The following is a 22,234-nucleotide window of genomic DNA, read 5'->3' as shown; positions in this document are numbered from 1 at the left end:
TTGAAATCTACACAGTATATTTCTCGCATCAAATGCTATCAGAAGTGAATTTAGTGATGAAATATCATACGAAATTGTAGAAAAACGACTTACTGTTGTTCTGCCTTTCTGCTCCACGCTCCTTCCTTGAATGCCGAAATGAATGCTGGGATATATCTGCCGTCAAGTTCACACAAGTTACCAACCGATGCATCCTCGGTAAAATGGGCGTGTCAAGAACACTTCCGGGATTTTTAACCGTTCTTGCCAAAATGCAAACTTGTGTATTGAGACAGTACTTGGGCAGCGAATGATGACGTTTCACAAGTCCACAAGAACACAAGTACAGACAAGAACGCATATTGAGAAACGGCCGTTCTCTTCTCAGTTCTCGCGCATGCGTCGTGGAAATCTCTTGAACTCTCGTCTCAGGCCCACAAGGAAGAAAAGGAATAGTCGAATAAAGTCGTTATTATGTTTTTTTTTCGGGAAAAAAGTATTCTCGTCGCTTGATAAACTTATAGTTGAGCCACTCTAGGCACATGGAATATTTAAACATTTTCTTTAATGACTTTCTGGGCCGTCAAGTTTCATTCCCTCTGGCAGCCTATGTAGCAGTGATCCACCTCTCAGATTTAATCAAAAATAACTTCATTTGTGTTCCGAAGATGAACGAAGGTCTTACGGGGTTGGTACAGCATGGGGGTGAGTAATTAATGACTTAATTTTCATTTTTGGGTGAACTAACCCTTTAAAGAGCCACAAAATAGTAGGCCTATTTATGGTTTAATTTTCTTTGACTGACCAAATTTGAAAGTTGAGACTTTATTAATTGTTCCTTCTTGGTTCTGTCTGTCAGCGCGTTGTCAGTGTCCTCTATGTATTTTTCATGACATATAGAGCAAGCGCATACTTGCAGCAGTCTTGCACGCGCTTGGAGCTCGTGTGAATTGCACGTATAAAATGAAGTTAAGGAACAACCTCGATCCATCAGCAAACGCCACATAGATCGCTGCATTTCACTGCGCTTCATGACATTTTTTTTCCTTTTGCACGAAGAAGCCGTTCGCCGGAGATGCGGAGTTCATTCATGATTATTGCTGCCGGTATAATAATGATCCTGGCGCAGGGTCTGAGTGAGTCATTTAGCCTACTCTTTAAAATAAAATACTTTATTTTACTCATTTAAGACTGCTCTTATGAGGACACTCGATAAAACGGACAGTTTTGGCATAATTTGTGTGTTATGGTTCGATCAAGCCCGAAAGAGAACTCGATACTGACGCACATGTTTCTGTGTGTGTGTGTACTTTAGACGTATTTTTTGCGTCGACGTAATCGATGACGTCGATGCGTTGTCCCAGCCCTAGTGTGTGTAGATCTGTATAGATTACTGCGTTTCCACCCCTAGGGGCCCAGCAACGGCCCCCAGAAGAGCAAAACAAAATACACATTTCAAATGGCTGTAACTCAAAGTCCGGTTTGTGTATCAAAAAGAAAATCGGCAGGATAACTGCTTATGCTATGTTTTATATTTTAAAATAATAGGCCAGCCATTTGTAATTTTGTCAATTGGCCAGCCAAAATGCATTCTGTCATTTGTGTGTCTAATTTTTATATTATTTTTGTTTTGCTCATGAGCTGCTTTAAAGCTGCAGTAGGGAGTTTTGAGAAAATGTTGACTTAGCCTGAAAATTTGAACAAGCACAACTTACAGGTCCAACCCCCTTGCTCTCTGCTGCGCTACAGCCCTCCCTCCGCAGCTCCTCCCCCACAGCGGAGCCTGCCGTGAACGCGCAGGCTAGTAAGCAGGACCACCGATGACGGGCGGATTATAAAGACTTATGGAACATTCACTAATAGGGACGAAACATCAACAATATGCTTTACATTGACTATGCCCTGCCCATACTTTGACTACAAACTTGGTCCTCAAATTATGTATTTTGCAATACATGTAACTTTATAACGTTGCACTCTTTCTATAAGTTATAAATAGCGAGTAAGATAACGTTAAAGGATTAGTTCACTTTTAAAAAAACTTTTGCTGATAATTTACTCACCCCCATGTCGTCCAAGATGTCCATGTCTTTCTTTCTTCAGTCGAAAAGAAATTAAGGTTTTTGATGAAAACATTCCAGGCTTTTTCTCCATATAATGGACTTCAATAGGACACAAACGTTTCAAGGACCAAATGACAGTTTCAGTGCAGCTTCAAAGGGCTTTAAACGGTACCAGACGATGAATAAAGGTGGTATCTAGCGAAACGATCGGTCATTCCAAAAATAAATAAAAAACTTTAAGTTTTATAAGCACAAATGCTCGCCTTGCACTGTTCTGTGATGCACGTTCGTGATCCTGTTCAAACTCGTTCATCAAAATGAACAAATCTTTTTTCGAGTCATTTCGTTTGTTGAATGAACGAAATGACTCTGAAAAAGACTCGTTCAAAATGAACGAATCTTTTTTTCGAGTCATTTTGTTCGTTGAATGAACGAAATGACTGGAAAAAAGATTCGCTCATTTGGAGAAACGAGTTCGAACAGGAGAGTCACGAACGACGGTACGCGCTCGCGCTGTGCAAGTGATTGACACTGCTAAGACATTCCTCCTGGCTCTGATTGGTTGTTTCTGACCGGGAGCGGTGTATTTCTGCAAATGGCAGTAGGACCACAGGGAGGAGCCAGAGGAGCTTGATTTTTTCACAGATTATCTGTCTCATATTCTACTGTCAGGACATAATGACAGTTTTAACAAATATCTGGTTACAAAAGTTACCTACTGGAGCTTTAAGAAGAAAATTGGAGATCTCTTCAAAATCTTGGATCCATGACCAACAACATTTCCATCTCATTATCCCAGTTTTGACAGCATTTGTGATTTCATAATTTTGGACTTTTTGGAGTAATTTTTTCTCCAATCTATCTCTAGAAAATTACTAAAGCAAAATGGAGTGACCAGTATCATTGTTTTGCCAACAAAAATTATTCTTTGACATTTTTTGTCTATCTTTTTCTTTGCCACAGAATAATTTTTCTCATGCTTTTAGCCCTATAGTTGTTTTATATAATAGCCCTTATTATTCCAAATCCAGCCTCAGTTTGAACTATTTGGTGAGTTGAGCACCCACTTGTTTCTTTCAGGACTGGACTTATACCTTCTGAAAAAGCAGAGAGGGTTAGTTTAGCAGAGAATATAAAGAATTGCTTATGAGACCAGTGAATAATCAGTATGAATAAAGTTAATATAATAATTAATCAAATTTGAAGCAGTCTCTATAGAGTGGTCATTGGAGTTGGCCCCCCTCTGGTGCCCGTAAGGGAAGTCCTTTTGTTTTTAGATCATGTGCAATTTTATTTATATTTATCTATTAATATATATCATTACATTTATTGGTTAAATATATATTTTATTATTTTAACTTACTTCATATTACAATAATCTGCAAGGTTAATATCTTGAAACAATTGTTTTCCTTCACTATTTCCTTTACTTTTAATACACATCATTTATTTATACATGTCCCTGAAGCTCATTCACACATTCTTTGTCCCCTATTTTTAACCACCGGCACAGTCAAGCAAGACACAGGATCCCACAGACACACACTCACAAGCTATTCTTTACTCAACTCCCTCAGTTGTACTCACTTTCTTTATAAACAATACATTATAAGCTTCACTGCTACACTTCCCCTACACAGCGAAAAACAATAACTTTAAACTATAAGATTCACTGCTACATTTCCCTTACACAGCGAAAAAAAACAATAAGGGACTGTTCGTTTTTATTTAAGGGGCTACCGATGGATTTTTGAGATCTATAGTCAATGACTTGACCCTCCCTTCGCCAGCAATACATTTTTCTATGACCCTCCAAAATGATTGTGAAAAAAGGCATGACCCGATAATTTATTGATTACTTCTGTTCTATACTGGTTTGCGCTTGGCAAAGATGTTCAGATACCTACACCAAACGTGCATTAAAAAGGGTCATGTACAGTGCGACATATATCTACGAAAAGACTGGTCTGTGCGATGAATAAATAGGCTGCACGCGTGTGATACATTTTTGTAATATAGGCTACAGTAGCCTGCTTGTGCTAATGCCATATCACGATTTTTGATCCTGGGTGATTTAGTGTCTCCACGATCTGCTTTTGAAGAAATATGGTAGTAGCCTATCGCTACAGAGCACATTCTATCAGCTGCAGTTCTGGCGCCTCGGGCTGGTTTATACTCGCCGCGTCCGCACGAGCGCGAAGGTGCACACGGCAGATTTTGCTTGGCTGTGTGTGTGTGTGTGTGTGTGTGTGTGTGTGTGTGCACGGGAGATTCTGTAACTGCGCACCCAGTTTGTGGGTCTAGTAGTTGCTTACATGTAAAAAATGAGCCTACAATAGCAGACATAAGCCCTTTTAATTATGGTCCATGTTTTATAAAAATGTTCTCGAAGAAAATATGTAAGTTATTGTTAATTTAGTTGTAAATAAATGTTCTCAGATTCATTTATTTGCTCTAATGTAAGTAATAATCTCAAGGTTTACTGCTTTACACGATTCTTTTGTAGTGTGGTTTTGGTGGTGTAGCCTAAAATTAACATTCACCTGTGTACTTTACTTGTTCTCACCCTTGATTCCTGATGGTTTAGAACAGTGGTTCTCAATCCTGGTCCTGGGGACCCACAGCTCTGCAGAGTTTGTATGTCTCCCTCATTTAACACACCTGGTTCCGGTCATCAGCTCGTTAGGAAAGAGCTCTATAAACTGAACTGGGTGTGTCAGATAAAGGAGACATATAAAATGTGCAGATTTGTAAGCAGGGCTGGACTGGGACTAAAAATCGGCCCGGGAATTTTGGCCCAGACTGGCCCACTACATATAATCATAAACACAACCTATCTTTGCACGCCCCTGAATATGTATAGGCCTACTAACTCCTGTTAAAACCACTAATGCCATGTAATGAGTGAGCAGGAATGAGTAAGAGTTAATAGTCAAGTCAAGTCACCTTTATTTATATAGCGCTTTTTACAATACAGATTGTATCAAAGCAGCTTCACAGTGATAACATGAAAATAATATAACAGAGTTTGTTTCTAAAAGAAAATTGAGTCAACGTCCACCTTAAGTAAGGCAGATCAATAATATTATTGAATATTAAATGTCCCCAACTAAGCAAGCCAAAAGCCAAGGCAACAGTGGCAAGGAACCAAAACTCCATCAGGTGACAGAATGGAGAAAAAAACCTTGGGAGAAACCAGACTCAGTCGGAGGGCCAGTTCTCCTCTGGCCAACGAAGGAACAGTGCATGATTTATGATTCGGGCAGCATTACAAGTCAGATTGGATCGGAACATTTAGAATATTTATCCATTTCCATCTTTTGGAAGTCCAAGTAATCACGCCGGTGTTGAGACGAGTTGTTGAGGATCAGTGCCGTCCACCATAGAGGGTCCATATCGCCGGTGTTGAGTCGTCTCTTCACAGGCTTTGTGATTGGCGTATCTGAAGTCTCTGTGAAAGGCTGGATACAAACTGGAGCTGACGAACGCCGTTTTTCTCGGGACTCGCGTCCCGAGATAACAGCAGAAAAGCAAAAAGGGAAAATAATTAGCATAGCTGCTGTTCATGATGATTTCCATAACACGGCCGTAAATGATAAAAAACATGAAGACAGTGATTCTTGCGTCCCAGAGTCACCCCCCTCCGTCCCCCACTCAACTCAGCCCTGCTTACTGACCTCTACATCCCTCTTGCTGCTGAGACCCAACCACAATCTCTCCGCAGCCCAACCATACACGCCGACCCGTTTGACTAAGGCTGTCGAGCCCCACTGTCGTCGTTAAAGCAGGTTCAGTGGCAACGGTTCCATATGGCATAACACCTACCGCAAAACACAATATCTACCCAACCACCCGTCATTCACGCAATATACACAGGAAGGTAATGACTGTAAATACTATGCAACCTATACAAATAACCTACAGACTCTTCAAGTTTTATAATATTAAATGCATTTGATCTGATTCAGCGGTGGTATAAAAGGTAAGCATTATGTAAATGCTTGGCTAAAGAGATGCGTCTTTAATCTAGTTTTAAACTGGGACAGCGAGTCAGAGCCTCGAACAATATCAGGAAGGCTATTCCAGAGTTTTGGAGCTAAATGTGAGAACACCCTTCCTCCTTTAGTGGACTTAGATATCCTAGAAATGACCAGAAGCCTCGAATTTAGTGATCTTAAAGAACGCGATGGATTGTAGGGCGATAGAAGGTCCATTAAATACACAGGAGCTAAACCATTTAGGGCTTTATAGGTCAGTAATAGTACTTTGTAATTGATACGGAACTTGATAGGTAACAGTGTAGAGATGATAAAATTGGTGTTATATGATCATATTTTCTTGACCTAGTAAGAACTCTAGCAGCTGCATTTTGCACTAACTGTAGCTTGTTTATTGAGGATGCAGGACAGCCAGCTAATATAGCATTACAATAATCTAGTCTCGAGGTCATGAATGCATGAACTAACTTTTCTGCATCAGAAACAGATAGCATGTTACGTAGCTTTGTAATGTTTCTAAGGTGGAAAAAGGCTGTTCTTGTAACATATGAAATATGATTTTCGGAAGACAAGTTGCGGTCTAGTATAACACCCAGGTCTTTTACTGTAGTGGATAAAGTAACTGGACATCCTTCTTTATTAAAGTTGTATTGTAAGTGAGTTTGTGGGTAGTTTTTTGGACCAAGAAGTAATACCTCCGTTTTATCTGAATTTAGTAGCAGGAAATTACGCGTCATCCAGCATTTTATATCTTTGAGACACTCTGTCAAATTTGATAAGTTAGTGTTTTCATCTGGCCGTGATGAAATATATAATTGAGTGTCATCAGCATAACAGTGGAAATTAATTCCATGTTTTCTTATAATATTACCAAGTGGGAGCATATATATTGAGAATAGCAGAGGGCCTAACACCGATCCTTGCGGCACTCCATAGTCTACTGACGTTATCTTTGATTTTTCCCCATTTAAACAGACAAAATGATAACGGTCTGATAAGTACGATCTAAACCAGCTTAATGCCTGTCCCTGAACACCAGTGTAGTTTTGTAGTCGATCCAGGAGTATTTTATGATCGATAGTGTCGAACGCAGCGCTTAGATCGAGTAGAACTAGTATTGAGATACAGCCTTGGTCAGAAGCTAAAAGTAAATCATTTGTAATTTTAACTAGCGCAGTTTCTGTGCTATGATGCGGTCTGAATCCTGACTGGAATTTTTAATATATCTCATTTTCTTGCAAGAAAGAGCACAATTGAGCGGACACAACTTTTTCTAGTATTTTAGACATAAATGGAAGATTTGAAATGGGTCTGTAATTTGCTAGGTTATTTGGATCTAATTGCTGTTTCTTAATGAGAGGTTTTATTACTCCCAGCTTGAATATTCTTGGAACATGACTTAAAAATAAAGACGAGTTAATAATATTGAGAATAGGCTCTTCCACTACAGGTAAAACTTCTTTCAGTAGTTTAGTGGGTATTGGATCTAATAAACATGTTTTTGGTTTCGATGCAATGATAAGTTTATTTAGCTCTTCCTGTCCTATAGTTGTAAAGCGGTGTAGTTGTTCCAGAGGGGCGATAATTGAGGCTGAATCATAAGACACCATAAAAGAGTGTACATTTACAATTGTGTTACGGATGCTTTCTATTTTCTCATTAAAGTAGTTCATAAAATCATTACTACTATACTGTAACGGAATATTTTGCTCTGGTGATGTCTGTATATTTGTTAGTCTAGCCACGGTGTTAAATAAAAACCTTGGATTATTTTGGTTATTTTCTATTAGTTTGTGGAGATGCTCAGCCCTGGCTGCTTTTAGAGCCTTTTTATAACGTGACATACTGTCTTTCCACGCGATTCTAAAGACCTCTAAATTAGTTTGTTTCCATTTACTCTAAGTAAAACGCTCTAAGTTACGAGTTTCTCTCTTGATAACATGCGTAGCACTGTTGTACCAAGGTGCTTTAGTTTTCTCTCTAACCTTTTTTGATCTAATTGGTGCAACAATATCTAATGTACTAGAGAAAATGGTGCTCAAACTGCTAGTCATTTCCTCTAGTTCATCTGTTTGTTTGGGTTCACTGAGCAGCTGAGATAGATCAGGTAAGCTATTTGAGAATCTATCTATAGTGGTTGGAACGATTGTTCTGCCTGGTCTATAACGTGGCGCGACATGACAAATTTCAGCAGTACGTATTATACAAGTTACCATGTGATGATCAGTGAGATCGTCACTTTGCGGTATAATATCTATATCAGTTGGATTGGTTCCATATGATATAATTAAGTCTAGTGTATGATTTAGACGATGAGTGGGACCACTGACGCTTTGCTTGACCCCAAAAGAGTTTAATAAATCTGTAAACGCAGTCCCTAACGCATCATTTGTGTTATCTACGTGTATGTTAAAATCTCCAACAATTATTGCTTTATTGGTATTGACCAATAGATCTGAGAGAAACTCTGCAAACTCTTTTAGGAAATCAGCATAGGGCCCTGGAGGTCTATATACAGTAGCCAAGGCTAGAGATATTAGGGATTTCTTTCTTACATCTAAGAGCATAATATTTAGTACAAGTACTTCAAACGAATTAAACCTGTGACCTGTTTCCTGAGTAACATTAAGAATATCTCTATAGATTGTTGCAACACCGCCGCCACGACCGATCAGACGGGGCTCATGCTTATAACAGTATCCTGGTGGACTAGACTCATTTAGACCGAAATACTCATTTGGTTTAAGCCAGGTTTCAGTAAGGCAAAGTACATCGAAGCTATTATCTGTGACCATTTCATTTACAATAACCGCCTTAGGTGTGAGCGATCTAATGTTTAGAAGACCTAGTTTTAGAAATTGTTTTTGTTCACTGATATTTAGATTTTCCGGTTTAATTACAATAAGATTTTTCCTAGATCCTACAGTAGATTTATTATATGGCCTCACTAAACGAGGAATAGACACAGTTTCTATATAATGTTCTACACTACTTATTTCAATTAATTTGGCACAGCAAAGACTGTGATTTGGACTTTGATTTTCTAGTCATATGGTGTGTAACGTCTTGGAGATGTTGTCCGACAGAACAGCCGCTCCGATTCTGCTGGGGTGCAGGCCATCAGCACGGTAGAGCCTAGGTCGCTCCCAGAACAGATTCCAATTATTTACAAAGAGCAGTTTCTGTTCATTACACCATGACATTAACCATTCATTTAGTGCAAATAATCTACTGAACCTTTCCTGTCCTTGTCGGTACGTGGGAAGCGGTCCAGACACGATGATCGTTGCCTCAGGCGCTGTGCTGCGTACCGTCTCGATCAGGCTCTTGTAGTCCTTCTTCAGAATCTCCGTCTGCCGCAGCCTGATGTCATTCACTCCCGTATGCAGCACAACAGCTCCGACGCGCTCGTCACCGTTCAGGATCTCAGGAACCTGTGCGGCGACATCAAGAACACGAGCACCAGGAAAGCAGTGAGTGCGCACCGTACCCTTACCTGAGGTAGCGCGGACATGACAGACCATGGAACTGCCGATGATAACGGCGTCGTCGCGTTCCGGCTTGCGAAGGGGGGAGAAGCGGTTCCGGGTGGAGATCTCGAAGACCGGGAGGGGCGGTGAGGTTCTTGCTCTGGTCCTGGCCCGTGTCTTTCGCTGTGGGATCACCCAGGGTCCATGGTGTTGTGTCGGTGCCGGAGTGAATGATGCCAGAGATGATTGCGTCCTCCTGGGCAGAGAAACGCACGGAGTAGACGAAGTCAAAAAGTTACTAACCACTGACTTATGAGCATCGGCGCGTGACGTTTCAAGCGCTGATCGCCGATCCCGCAGCTCGGCTTGTTTCTCCAGCAGACCACGGATCTGTTTCTCCACCGATTCCAGCTCCAATTATACCGAAATCAGCTCGAATGTGTCCTCACCTGCACTCAGAGGTAACGTTAGACACACATCCGCTATGTTCGCCATTAAAACAGATGAACAGTAAATTAGTAGTGATATTACCAATATCACTACTAATTTAGGAGTGAAAGGCTGGATATAACCTGTATCCTTTCAGTGAAACGGGTGTAAAATAAGACGGTCGGTAGGCCCGAGGCCACGCGTGAAATGCTAACGGACTAAAGGCTAGTAGCCGAGATTCGCAAAGTTGGATCTAAGTAGCGATATCAAAGTAATCCGATTGTTTTTTATAAGGAATAGTAGCGAGGATAAGTTCCCATGATATAAAAATAGAAAGTGCTTGTTTATAAATGAGTTGAAAAGAAGAAAATCAAGGATTAATGAATCAATTCGACGGAGCTCCAAACACAAACCGCACGCGCATGCGCATATAACTTCGATAATAGATAAAATCACTACTGTCCAACTACTCCACAATGATGAATCATAAAACAAGCTAAAGCTGCATTGGCATAGCAATACCAGTGTTTGACAGGATTTTTGGTAAATGTGTGGTGGGTGGACCTCTGTTCCTTAAGGGGGGTTCAGGGGTTCACCCTATAGATAGTTTTGGGTAAAGGTCTTGTACCATGTGACTTTTCAGAATAGAATTTTTGCTGCATCAACATTCAAGGTCTTTTTACAGACTTCCAAAGTCACGTACACAGAGGAAATCAATATTAAGTTTATTTTTATGTGCAAGTGTAACTGGTTGTATATGGGCTCTGTTAAATTGCTGCATAAATGGGGAGAGCATCGTCTGTTGGCGTCATTTTCACATTGCGCCGTGGCGCTAAAAATAACGAATTCTGGGTAATCCACAGCAGAACTCTTGATAACTGCTGTGGGCTGTTTATGTCTCTATCTGTGATGTCGACATGCCTATCCTGATTCAGCTTGGTTTCCCCATGTGCAGATACAGCTCCACATACACAACACAGTGAGACTGATCCATAGAGGACCGTTACATTGGTGTCGTGACTGTGTCATTGAGTGAGTGGACGTCTGCTTGCCATTGACGGACCGCTGTAGCTGTGGCTTCGTTTGGACATCGTGGTCTCCTGAAGAGGACATCTCTGTTCTCTCTCTTACCCCTTTTCCACCAAAAAAGAACTGGTTCGGAACTGGTGCTGGTTCAAAGTTGGTTCGGAGTTGGTTCAACTTGCGAACCTTCTCAGAACCGGTTTGTTTTTCCACTGACTATAGCGCCCAGTGAACGACGTCGTTACGTCACTGTGTGCGTCGCCATACATCTTAGCTAGAAACGCTTGCAAACCTATAACATTACTTTTGTATTATCTCTAACTCATGAACCAAAAAGGCTTTAAAAACAATTGAAATATGTAAGTCTTTTAACGATTTCCTTTGATATGTAATCTTTTCTGATTAGTTATGTACCCCGGTCTTGTGTCTTTTTTTCTTTCCATTTATTTGTTGTATATTGTGACTGTTTTCTTCTTTGCTTACATAATGTTTTCAATAATAAAAACTAGAAACGCTTGCGCCAACTTCAAGCATAACAATTACAATGGCGGACTACATCGTGTTTCTGCAAATGTTTCTCCTGGCTTTGCGATCCTATATTATGGTCAGAAAACATGTTTAGAACACATCTCAACCCGCCCCCAGCCCCCAACGTAAGCATGACGTAGTAAAAGAATGGTTCTCTGGTTCTAGTCCAGCAAAGAGTTGGTGCCGCTTTGGAACCAGTTTTCCTGGCCGAGAACCGGTTCTTTGGCTGTCGAAACACAAAGAACTGGTTCGCGCGCAGGCACCGGCTCCGAACCGGCTCTCAAAATGCTTCGGTGGAAAAGGGGTATCTGTTATCCTTTGCATGTTGGAAAGGACTCAAACTCTGCTCTGATTTGTTTTGGTTTTTTGGGTCAGTTTTCTCGTTAGTGGATCTGTTTTTTTCTGCTCCTGTTGTTTTAGAGTGTAGTCATAATGAGCCACACTGAACTCGATTCGCCAGCTCGTACTCCAACTTCTGTTGGTAGGGGAGGGGTGTACTGCAGATACCTGCTTCCTTTCTTGGTAGTCATGTTGTTGGCAGTAACGTTGCATTAGGAGTGAATAGGGTTGGCTTTTCACAGATCCCCCTGACATAACTGATATGCGTAACCCAAACAGGCAACCAGTCACTAGTTCAACACCACACACTGAACATGTTGCCCCTGACTTGTTAGATCAAGTAGGCTCAATTGCTCAAATGATTGGAGAGCAGATAGCCGACAACCCACCTAGCCTGGGGTCAGACACACACAGCAACCTGCATACTGGCAGTACCTCTCTGACTCGACCTTCCAACACTGTAGATATATCCCAGGCGCACTTGGTCACACACAGGAACGTCAAAGAGCCTCCTTGCTTCAGAGGGGATGGCTAAACTTCAGAGGCTAAACAAAGCAGCAGATGTAGCCTCTGAATGCCTGAGGGAGCAAGGCAAATCGTTTGATAATCCAGGAACAGAGATTGCACACATGTTCATCTGCCATTGTCCCAGTAAAGATTTGACTCTGACCTTTCCATTCAAGTCCAATGACAAGTGGTCAGCCCATGAAGTGCAAGCTGTGTTAAATGCCCATAAATCAGAGTCCAGCTTCAAACCTGCTAGCTCGAAATATTGTGGTAGGACTGACAAGGCAAATGTTTGCAAAGTTGATGTTAATGCAGCCTCTGTCGCTTGCCATGACTCTGGATCACATTAGTGTAGATCTACAGACCAGGCTAATCTAGAGAGAGTGATCAACATGCTGGAGAATGTTTTAATGCACAATTCATGGGTACGACAGCCTAACTCAGGTTGACGCAATGGCAGACTCCCAAGAATTGATGGCTTAGATGCCTTACCTTGAGCTATCTGTAACGATGGAGCTCACTCTGCTCTCGTCCACTGCCGTGAGCATCGCCTGCGTTTTCAGTGCCTGCCACCCGGCCATTCCCGACGAAACTGTCCTGTGTCAGGGGCTACTCTACCTCCGTCTAAACAGAGAAACTAACAGATCTGCGTGAGGGGGAGGGCAGTGTAGATCTAATTAGTCAGCCTCCCATTTGTGATACTGAGGATTATGAGTCTGTATATGAGGTACATAAAAGTATTTCCCCTTCTGACAACACTGTTATTTTTTCAATGCCTACAGCACATTCCCATGACTGACAGCCTGTTCTATACCCCTGTGTCTGTCAAAAATGTCCCAATGCTGAAAGCACTGATTGACAGCGGCTCTATGACATGCACCATAAGCGAAGCAGCTGAAGCTAACCTGTTGAAAGCCAATCCTAACTTGATAAAGACTTCAACAGATAATGTCGTTGTTGGATGTGGAGGCCACAGAGTTACCCCCAAAGGGATATATGATGTCACAGTCTCTATTTATGGATGTAAAATGATGATCCCTGTTTTGGTTGTGCCAGGTCAGACAGAAGAACTGATTATTGGCAGCAATGCCATCAAATCACTGTTGACCTTACTGAGGACCACCATTGGCTACTGGAAGTTGATGACCATGCCAAGCGGAGATGGGATGGATGAATCCTTTCAGTTTTCGTCCTTACTCTCTAACACAGAGAGATGAAGAGGGGATATTGTGCCAGACAAAGTGGGTACAGCCAAACTTACAGGCAGTGTAACATTGCAGCCACAGAGTGAATATCTAGTTTGGGGTAAACTCCATAGCAAGGCCATGGTGTCTGTGAGTAGTACTGTAGTCATAGAGCCCACTCAGTCTAACTCCAGGCCTAAACAGATCTTGGTCGGCCGAGTCATCGCACCACTATTTGGTGATGGCTTAGTTCCAGTTAAACTATTTTACCCCACTAATTGCCCTGTGACACTGAGAAGGAATGCAAAAATCACTGATGTATCCCCATGCATTGCATTAGAGGATTTCCCAGAGGTTGAAATTGTCCAGTATAACGTCCAGTGAAGTGCCCAGTCCTGTCACATCCCGAGCAACCTCTACAGTCAGAAGAGGAGTTGACCAACATTCTGAGGGACCTGGGATTGAACGATTTAGACTTAAGTGCATGTGAAGTGTCTCTCGAGTGGAAGAACAAACTCCTCAACATCATCACAGCACATGAGACTATTTTCTCGGGGAACAAGATGGACTGTGGTCTGGCAAAATATTTTGTTCACAGGATCCCATCTAATTGACGACAAGCCATTTCGTCTACCTTATAGCAGGATACCACCAAGTCACTATGAGAAGCTACGGACAGCCCTGAATGACATGGACGAGAGTGGCATAATAAGAAAGTCTAACAGTGAGTATGCATCATCTTTAGTACTTGTGTGGACGAAAAATGGCGAACCCAGGATCTGTAATGATTTCAGATGGCTCAACGCCAGGAGAGTAAAAGCTGCTCATCCTCTCCCACATCAGTCGGATGCACTTGCTGCTCTAGGGGGAAATGCTTTCTTCTCTACCATGGACCTGACATCCGGTTTTACAATGTGCCACTACATGAGGAAGACAAAAAGTATACAGCATTCTCATCTCCATTCAGACTCCACAAATACAATCGCATGCCCCAAGGCCTCACAAACAGTCCCGCTACATTTATGTGGATGATGATGATGTCGATTTTCGGTGACAAGAACTTCACCAGTCTGTTGTGTTACCTTGATGATCTTTTGGTCTTTGCTCCAACAGAGCAGCTTGCACTTGACCAGCTGGAGATGGTGTTTTCCTGGTTGAAGACTCACAGTTTGAAGCTCTCACCAAAGAAATGTAATTTTCTGAGAAGATCTGTGAAATTCCTGGGCCTCATTGTAGGTGAAACCGGAGTCTGTACTGTCCCTGAGAAAGTTCAGGCCATCACTGATGTGCAGGTGTCTGATTTAATGGACTCCGATGCCATCACTCGTCACTCCTTTTCCTAAAAAAATCAGATCATTTTTGGGTATGGTTTTGTATTATCAACATTTTATTGAGAGGTGTTCAGCCAAGGCGAAGCCCCTCTTCAAGCTCATCTCCCAGCCAGACACACAGTGCTTCAAAAAGAGAAGGAGACATCCTAAAAAGAAAGTTGTAAATGTTAAACTCACACAATCAGACTGGACTGAAGAATGCAAATATGTATTTGAGACTTTAAAGCATGACTTGCTTACAAGTGTAACATTAGCTCACCCTGATTTTGAAGACCATTTCATATTGGCAGTGGATGGGTCTTTGGATGGGTTGGGAGCAGTACTCTCACAGATCCCCAGAGGCAGTGACATGGCGAGCTCAGTGGCTTTTGCGAGCAAGACGCTTTCACGCTCCCAGATGAACTACCCCGCGCACAGGCTTGAGTTTTTAGCTAGTATGTGACAAATTCCATTACTGGTTGAAAGGTTGTCATTTTACAGCTTGGACTGACAACAACCCGCTCACATACATACTCACCAAACCAAGACTCGATGCATGTGAACAGCGTTGGGTATAGAAGCTGGCATCCTATAGTTTCGATCTGAAGTATGTGCCAGGAGCTAAGAATGTAGTGGCAGATGCACTCAGCAGGGAGCCTTTTGTCCAGTCTAGTATGAGTCATCACCTTATGACAGAGCAATACTATGCTTTGTTAAATCAACTGAATGGCGTGATGGATGAAACAGTTCAAGATGCTTTCAGATACACAAACAACTGTCAACTTGTGAGCAAAGATGTTGAACCAAGCTCTGACCTCTCCTACCCAGTCTCCCAGGGCAAGTTAACATCTCAGGAAATCTTCTCCCTCTTGGATGCACACTGCTCTGGTTGAACAAGCCGTGTAATGGGGACGGGAGTCATCCCTCATCTGGAGAAAGAGGATTGTGCCACTACTCTGCCTAAAAGCACCCTTCTGACTATGCAGGAGCAGGACAGCACCGTGAGTAGAGTGGTTTACCATGTCCAGAGACACAAGAGACCTGACAAACGTGGTCGTACAAAGGAGCCTCTTAGTGTAATCAAGCTGCTCAAGCACTGGAACAAACTCAAACTGCAAGCTGGAATACTATTTAAAGTGAAAAGAGATCACAACATGAACAACAAGCTCTACCAGTTCATTGTACCAGGTTGCCTGAAACAAAAAGTGCTTCATGGCATACACGATGCCGCAGGTCACGAAGGACGGTCACGCACACTCTCACTGGCCAGACACAGGTTCTTTTGGACAGGCATGGCGCATGATATTGTGCATTATGTCATTATGCCAGCGTTGTATTGTTGGTAAGGCACCGGAGCCTCATGCTCGTGCTCCTCTGGAGAACATTCACACCACAGAGCCCATGGAATTGATTTGGATTAATTTCTGGACAGCAGAGCAGGGAGACAAGTCTGTTGATGTTCTCGTAGCGATGGTTCATTTCACCAAGATGGCCTTTCCTTTTCCTTGTAAGAACCAGTCACTCAAACAAGTGGCTCACCGCTTATGGGATGATATTTTCTGTATATATGTTCAGCAGTTATACAGGTCAGCTGAACAGGCTCGTCATGCCAAGCTTTACGACTGCAAGGTAAAAGGTTATCCATTGACGACAGGGTTTTGTTGGCAAACAGAGGTGAAAGAGGAAAACAGAGAGTCGCAGACAAATGGGAGTCAATTCCTTACAAAGTGTTGTCAGTAAGATTAGCAATCAATGTCTACCGTGTGAAGGACATAGTCACTGGCAAAGAAAAAACAGTTCACCGTAAACTACTACTTCCTGTCAGTTTCCTGTTGAGAGACGATGATGTTGACCTGTTGTCTGATTCCCTGTCAGTTGGTGCTGGAAGTGATCATGATGATGCTCTGCCTCATGACCTACATGACAGTGATGAAAAAAATGGATTTTGCAATCTGGAAAGAATGCTGGACCTGATGAAGTTGTTGTTGACTTTCCCAGTTCATCCAATGCAGTAGAGAAGACCCCTCAGCTGGATGGTGTCCCTGATGATGATGACAGTTCATTCAATGCAGTCGAGAATACTCCTCATGAGGATGATGTTGTCGACTACAATCATGTATGTACTGGCCGGAACAGTGATGTGAGTCAGTCATCATTCCTGGACGATCAGTCTGCCCACAGTCACCCCATACAGCTCCCCACAGAGCTGATGCACACTCACATGTTCCCAGTAGTGTAGACTCAATTGAGCCTGTAATTTGCACCCAGCCAAAGTGAGTATTCCCAGACATGACTAGGACTGGTAGGACCATTAAACCTCCAAAGAGATTAATATGTGAGCTGAATGACCAGGCTGTGGAAGATTCAAGGTCTTCAGTGGGTTCTTTTGTTACTTTTGTGAGAAATGTTTTTGCAGTGTAGCCTGAGACTTTATAATGTACATTTGAGTAATTCTGTTGCTGAGTGTAGACAGATACTGGAGTTTTTGAGCTGTGTCAATTAGGGGAGGTGTAAATGGCATCTCTAGCGTCTCTGTTAAGGTTTAGGTTTTGGTACCAGCCTACCCTTGCATATCTCTGTAGGAGTTTTGTAACTGATTATTACTCAGCAGTGCTCAATGTAATCCATTTTTTCCCCTTCGGTTTTCTGTTTATGGATGCGCTTTCCTGATTTAGCAGAAATTTAGGAGGGTGTATGTAACGGGTTGTATATGGGTTCTGATAAATTGCTGCATAAATGGGTCAGCACCATCTGCTGGCGTCACTTTAACTGCTGTGGACTGTTTATGTCTCTGTCTGTGATGTCGATATGCCTATCCGGATTCAGCTTGGTTTCCTCATGTGCAGATGCAGCTCCACAACACAGTGAGACTGATCCATTTCTATAAAAAAAGGGATGATGTCATGTATTACGTGTACATGTTGTAGTGTAATTATCTGAACGCTATGAGGCGCTATTGTGTCACCATCGATAATAGATAGACACACGAATAAAGCCAGTTCAGTTCAACCACTTGCAGTTTCCGGTCATCAATACATTACACGTTCTCTCAGCGTCTGTTTAACTGCTTCTGCACACACTCGTGCTCTCTCCCCACGGCCGCTCTACCATAGGTCCAGTGTCGCTGGCGAACTTAATCTCAAACACTCCAGCGTTCGACAGTTCCTTTTTCTGACACCATGTTATGTTTTGTCACTGGACAAAGACTCACTGTAACTTTTGATCATTTATTAAATGCACACATCTCTATAAGCTGGTGCCCTAGTAGCACTGTCCAGTCTGCAACAATACCGGAACCACAATTGTTATCAGACATAACAGCACAACTGTGACTGAATTGATGGATTCATTTGTACACACACACACACACACACACACACACACAAACACACAATCTGGAAAAATCTGTTTATTGCATCACATTTACACTGTATCAGGTGGTTGTGTAACTATGTGTGTAAGGATCTGGTAGAGAAATGTGTGAAAGCTCTGAAGTGTCAAGTTACACGACACACAGTCGGTCAGTTGTCGGTCTTGGCAGTCTTCAGGGACACACTCTCCATCAGCTCTCCACTCCTCTTCCTCAGACCCTTCATCTTGTGTGCGTGTATGTGTGTGGTCAGTTGTCGGTCTTGGCAGTCTTCGGGGACACTCTCTGCCGGCTCTCCTCTCCCTCTTCCTCAGACCCTTCATCTTTCGTGTGTGTGTGTGGTCAGTTGTCGGTCTTAGCAGTCTTCGGGGACACACTCTCGGCCGGCTCTCCTCTCCTCTTCCTCTTCCTCAGACCCTTCATCTTGCGTGTCTGCAGTTTGTCCAGGTTCTGCTTCTGCATGTGTAAGCGGCCAAACCTGGTGCCGAAGGCATCATGGGAAATGTTTTTCTTCTTCTTGGGCTGCAGGTGAAATGAAGAAGCACATGACTATCACATGAGCATGATCTGGAGCTTGTACTGTACACAGATCAACACACACATCCCATCAAACCCGTCTCAATAAGTTACATCTCAACTCTTCTGGATTCAGTTTCAATGGGCAAATTACATTATAGTCATCAAAAAACATGTCTAATTAACTGAATCATTAAAATTACACAATTTAACTTCAGATTATTGTAATTCTTGTCATTTATTATTCCTAATAAAATTATGAAAGTGATTAAAACTGAACAATTCCTTATATCTTTCAGCAAGTGCTGCACAACAGAGATTCACTGTTCAAATTAAAATGAGGAAAATGTGATATTATTCAGTAAAAATAATAAAATGAAAACTTTTTTTGAGAAGTACATTCTTCTGTACAATACTAATACATATATTTCGCACAGCCTGACATGTTCTGTGTGTTCACAAGTTGAAGCAGCTCAATAACTGTCCAGGTGAGGTGTGTGTGTAATCTATGGATGTGCACAGGTCTCTGAGAGGGTCTGCAATAGGGGTGTAAATCAGACAGTTCATCACGATACGATACCGATTCTCTCAGCCAGCGATACGATATTTGGCAATACCTTAAATGCATCCAAAAAAATATAACATGAGGGTTGAATTAAACTCTTTGAAAATTGCACACCCTCTCCCAATTGGGACATTTACAAGTTGTTTGTTAAAAGTTACAAGTAAAAAAAACATGATATATGAAAATGAACAAGAACGGAGTTATCTGTTTTTGCAAATGAACTCTATAACAGAAGAGTTCATTTGCAAAAACAGATAACTCCATTCTTGTTCATTTCATATATTGTGTTTTTTATTTTTATTGTGCATTTGAATATATATCAAACTGCAGCTGGGTTGTTTTGATTAAGTAATAATAGCAAAAAAATACAGGTAACTTATAACATTAAAATTCAATGAAAGTATTTTTTTATATAATTTTTTTTTGTGTGTGGCAAAAGCAGATAACTCCACATTTCATGTTTCAGAGTTAAACAAAGTCAAGTAATTGCTATTATACATAATAAAACACTTAATCTTTGTAACGTTAATCTCCTCAGCTGACAAAGACGCCTGTCAAATGTTGTTGTTTTGATTTACGTACATGCAATACAGAGAGATTTTCCCTCACCACTAACGTGCTGTTTTAGCAAGATTCCCTGAAAAAGTTTCAGCTTTTATTTTCCTTTTACGCCCCGAAGAAGATATCACAGGTTCATCAAGTTTGTTGAAATCCATCCTCGATCACTTTTAATCAGCTTTGATGAAACTCCTCTCAGCTGGCGTGTCTTTTCAAAGTGAATAGCTGTCTTGTCACCTGACCTGAACACTGCGCACTGATTCGCTAAAACAGACTTTTCGGATTGTGTTCACAAACAACAAGGGTGCTTGTCGTTTCTACTGTAAACCATTGAACTCGCGATGCCTTGACAGTGGAAAATACCGGCATTTGTGACAAAGGGTTTTAGACAATAGACAAAAATAGACAATCTTGTCAGGTGTCTATTTTAGCTGAGAAAGGTTACGTGAGGATGTGGAGAGTGTCAAAATAAAGGTACCGTATATCGATATTTTGTGGCATGTTAGACCTTTGATCGATGCATCGATCCATATCGATGTATTGTTACACCCCTAATAAACAGTCTTGTTATCATTATTAACTTATTCAAGAAAACACATGAATATCGCGGTTGCTGCAGTTATATCTCTGCGGTTAACCAGTCAGTAGCGCGTTACTACAATATTGCGGTTATCGCGACAGCCCTAATCCAATCACTATAAGTGAGCGAGACACACATGAATGATGAACTCTGCTGAACTGAAGACATCTTAAAAAGCAGGCGATGCCCAGCCCTACAGTTTGGCATCAGAGGTCGGGTTAGGACACAAGACAGAAAAGCAATGCAAGTCTATGAAATGACCTGATGATGAGAGAGAGAGTGTATGAGAGTGTATGTAGCACCTTTACTCCTTTGGGTTTTTTGTGGGCGGTTCTATACAGATCATCTGAGGCCATGTGACTTCTCCTCATGATGAAGTCGAAGGACGGGCCCATGTCCTCCAGCTGGACCCGGGGCGTCCGGCAGCCCGATCTCTTCAGCAGCACCCTGTGAAAACACTGCTGTCAGGAGAGTGTGTGTGTGTGTGTGGTGCTGTCAGGAGTATGTGTGTGTGGTGCTGTCTGGAGAGTGTGTGTGGTGCGGTGTGTGGTGTGTGGTGTGTGTGTGTGTGTGTGTGTGTGTGTGTGTGTGTGTGTGTGTGTGTGTGTGTGTGTGACCTGTAGCTGCGCATGTAAATCCTGCCCTCCAGCGCTGTGAAGTGAAGCACGTGCTCCAGTCCAGCCAGACGCACCGCAGACACTCGAGGACCACAGAAGAAATCTGACACACGCACGCACGCACACACACACACACACACACGCACACACACGCACACACACACGCACACACACACGCACACACACGCACACACACACACACACACACACACACACACACACAGAGAGAGAGATGAGGACGGTTACAGCCTCAACAACACACGTGTCCTGAGGAAACACTCAACCAAATCAACACAGCCTAAATCTTATAATTTAATCGCATGTGAAAAATGTTGCAATTAAACTTTACCTCATGTAAATAAACAGTAATATTTCAATCAAACTGCTGCAATTAAGATTGCAGAAAAATGTGTGGCATTTTTATCTGATCTGGCTTATAATTGACGAGTTAGATGTCTTTTTATGCTTTGTTGTTTACTTGTGTCTTTGTCCGTATTTTATTTAATGGTTTTCATTTTGTACAGAACATTGGTCAACAGCAGTTGTTTTTAATTGTGCTTTATAAATAAAACTAAATTTTTTTGCTGAGTTTCGGTTCATTAAGAACGCCCTCCTGCTTGTTTTCTGTATTTTACAAAAGCTTTAGAGTTTTGAATCATGTCCGTATGCCCACATATGACAGTGTAGCCGAACTCCTGTGATCGCTGTTAACAGAACAAACAGGTCCTTCTCAAAAAATTAGCATATTGTGATAAAGTTCATTATTTTCCATAATGTAATGATAAAAATTAAACTTTCATATATTTTAGATTCATTGCACACCAACTAAAATATTTCAGGTCTTTTATTGTTTTAATACTGATGATTTTGGCATACAGCTCATGAAAACCCAAAATTCCTATCTCAAAAAATTAGCATATCATGAAAAGGTTCTCTAAATGAGCTATTAACCTAATCATCTGAATCAACTAATTAACTCTAAACACCTGCAAAAGATTCCTGAGGCTTTTTAAAACTCCCAGCCTGTTTCATTACTCAAAACCCCAATCATGGGTAAGACTGCCGACCTGACTGCTGTCCAGAAGGCCATCATTGACACCCTCAAGCAAGAGGGTAAGACAAAGAAAGAAACTGTGGCGTGGCATGGAGGCAATCAGCCTGTGGCACTGCTGAGGTGTAATGGAGGCCCAGGATGCTT

General features: G+C 41.8%; 1 protein-coding gene across 1 annotated transcript in view; it reads right to left on the bottom strand.

The window, feature by feature from the left end:
• Positions 1 to 18,224: 18,224 nt before the first annotated feature.
• Positions 18,225 to 22,234, bottom strand: part of rpf2 (ribosome production factor 2 homolog) — a 29,450-nt gene continuing 25,440 nt past the window's right edge. The window contains exons 8-10 of the mRNA XM_077220595.1: positions 21,037 to 21,139; positions 20,722 to 20,866; positions 18,225 to 18,722 (exon numbers count right to left, since the gene is read on the bottom strand). Coding sequence (XP_077076710.1) covers positions 18,543 to 18,722; positions 20,722 to 20,866; positions 21,037 to 21,139 — 428 coding nt within the window. The 3' untranslated portion in view covers positions 18,225 to 18,542. The remainder of the gene's footprint in view (positions 18,723 to 20,721; positions 20,867 to 21,036; positions 21,140 to 22,234) is intronic.

This window comes from Siphateles boraxobius, unplaced genomic scaffold (assembly GCF_051911475.1).
Source record: "Siphateles boraxobius isolate OS27281-9 unplaced genomic scaffold, OSU_SipBor_1 8, whole genome shotgun sequence".
Lineage (NCBI taxonomy): Eukaryota > Metazoa > Chordata > Actinopteri > Cypriniformes > Leuciscidae > Siphateles > Siphateles boraxobius.
This window is presented reverse-complemented; position numbering and strand designations above follow the sequence as displayed.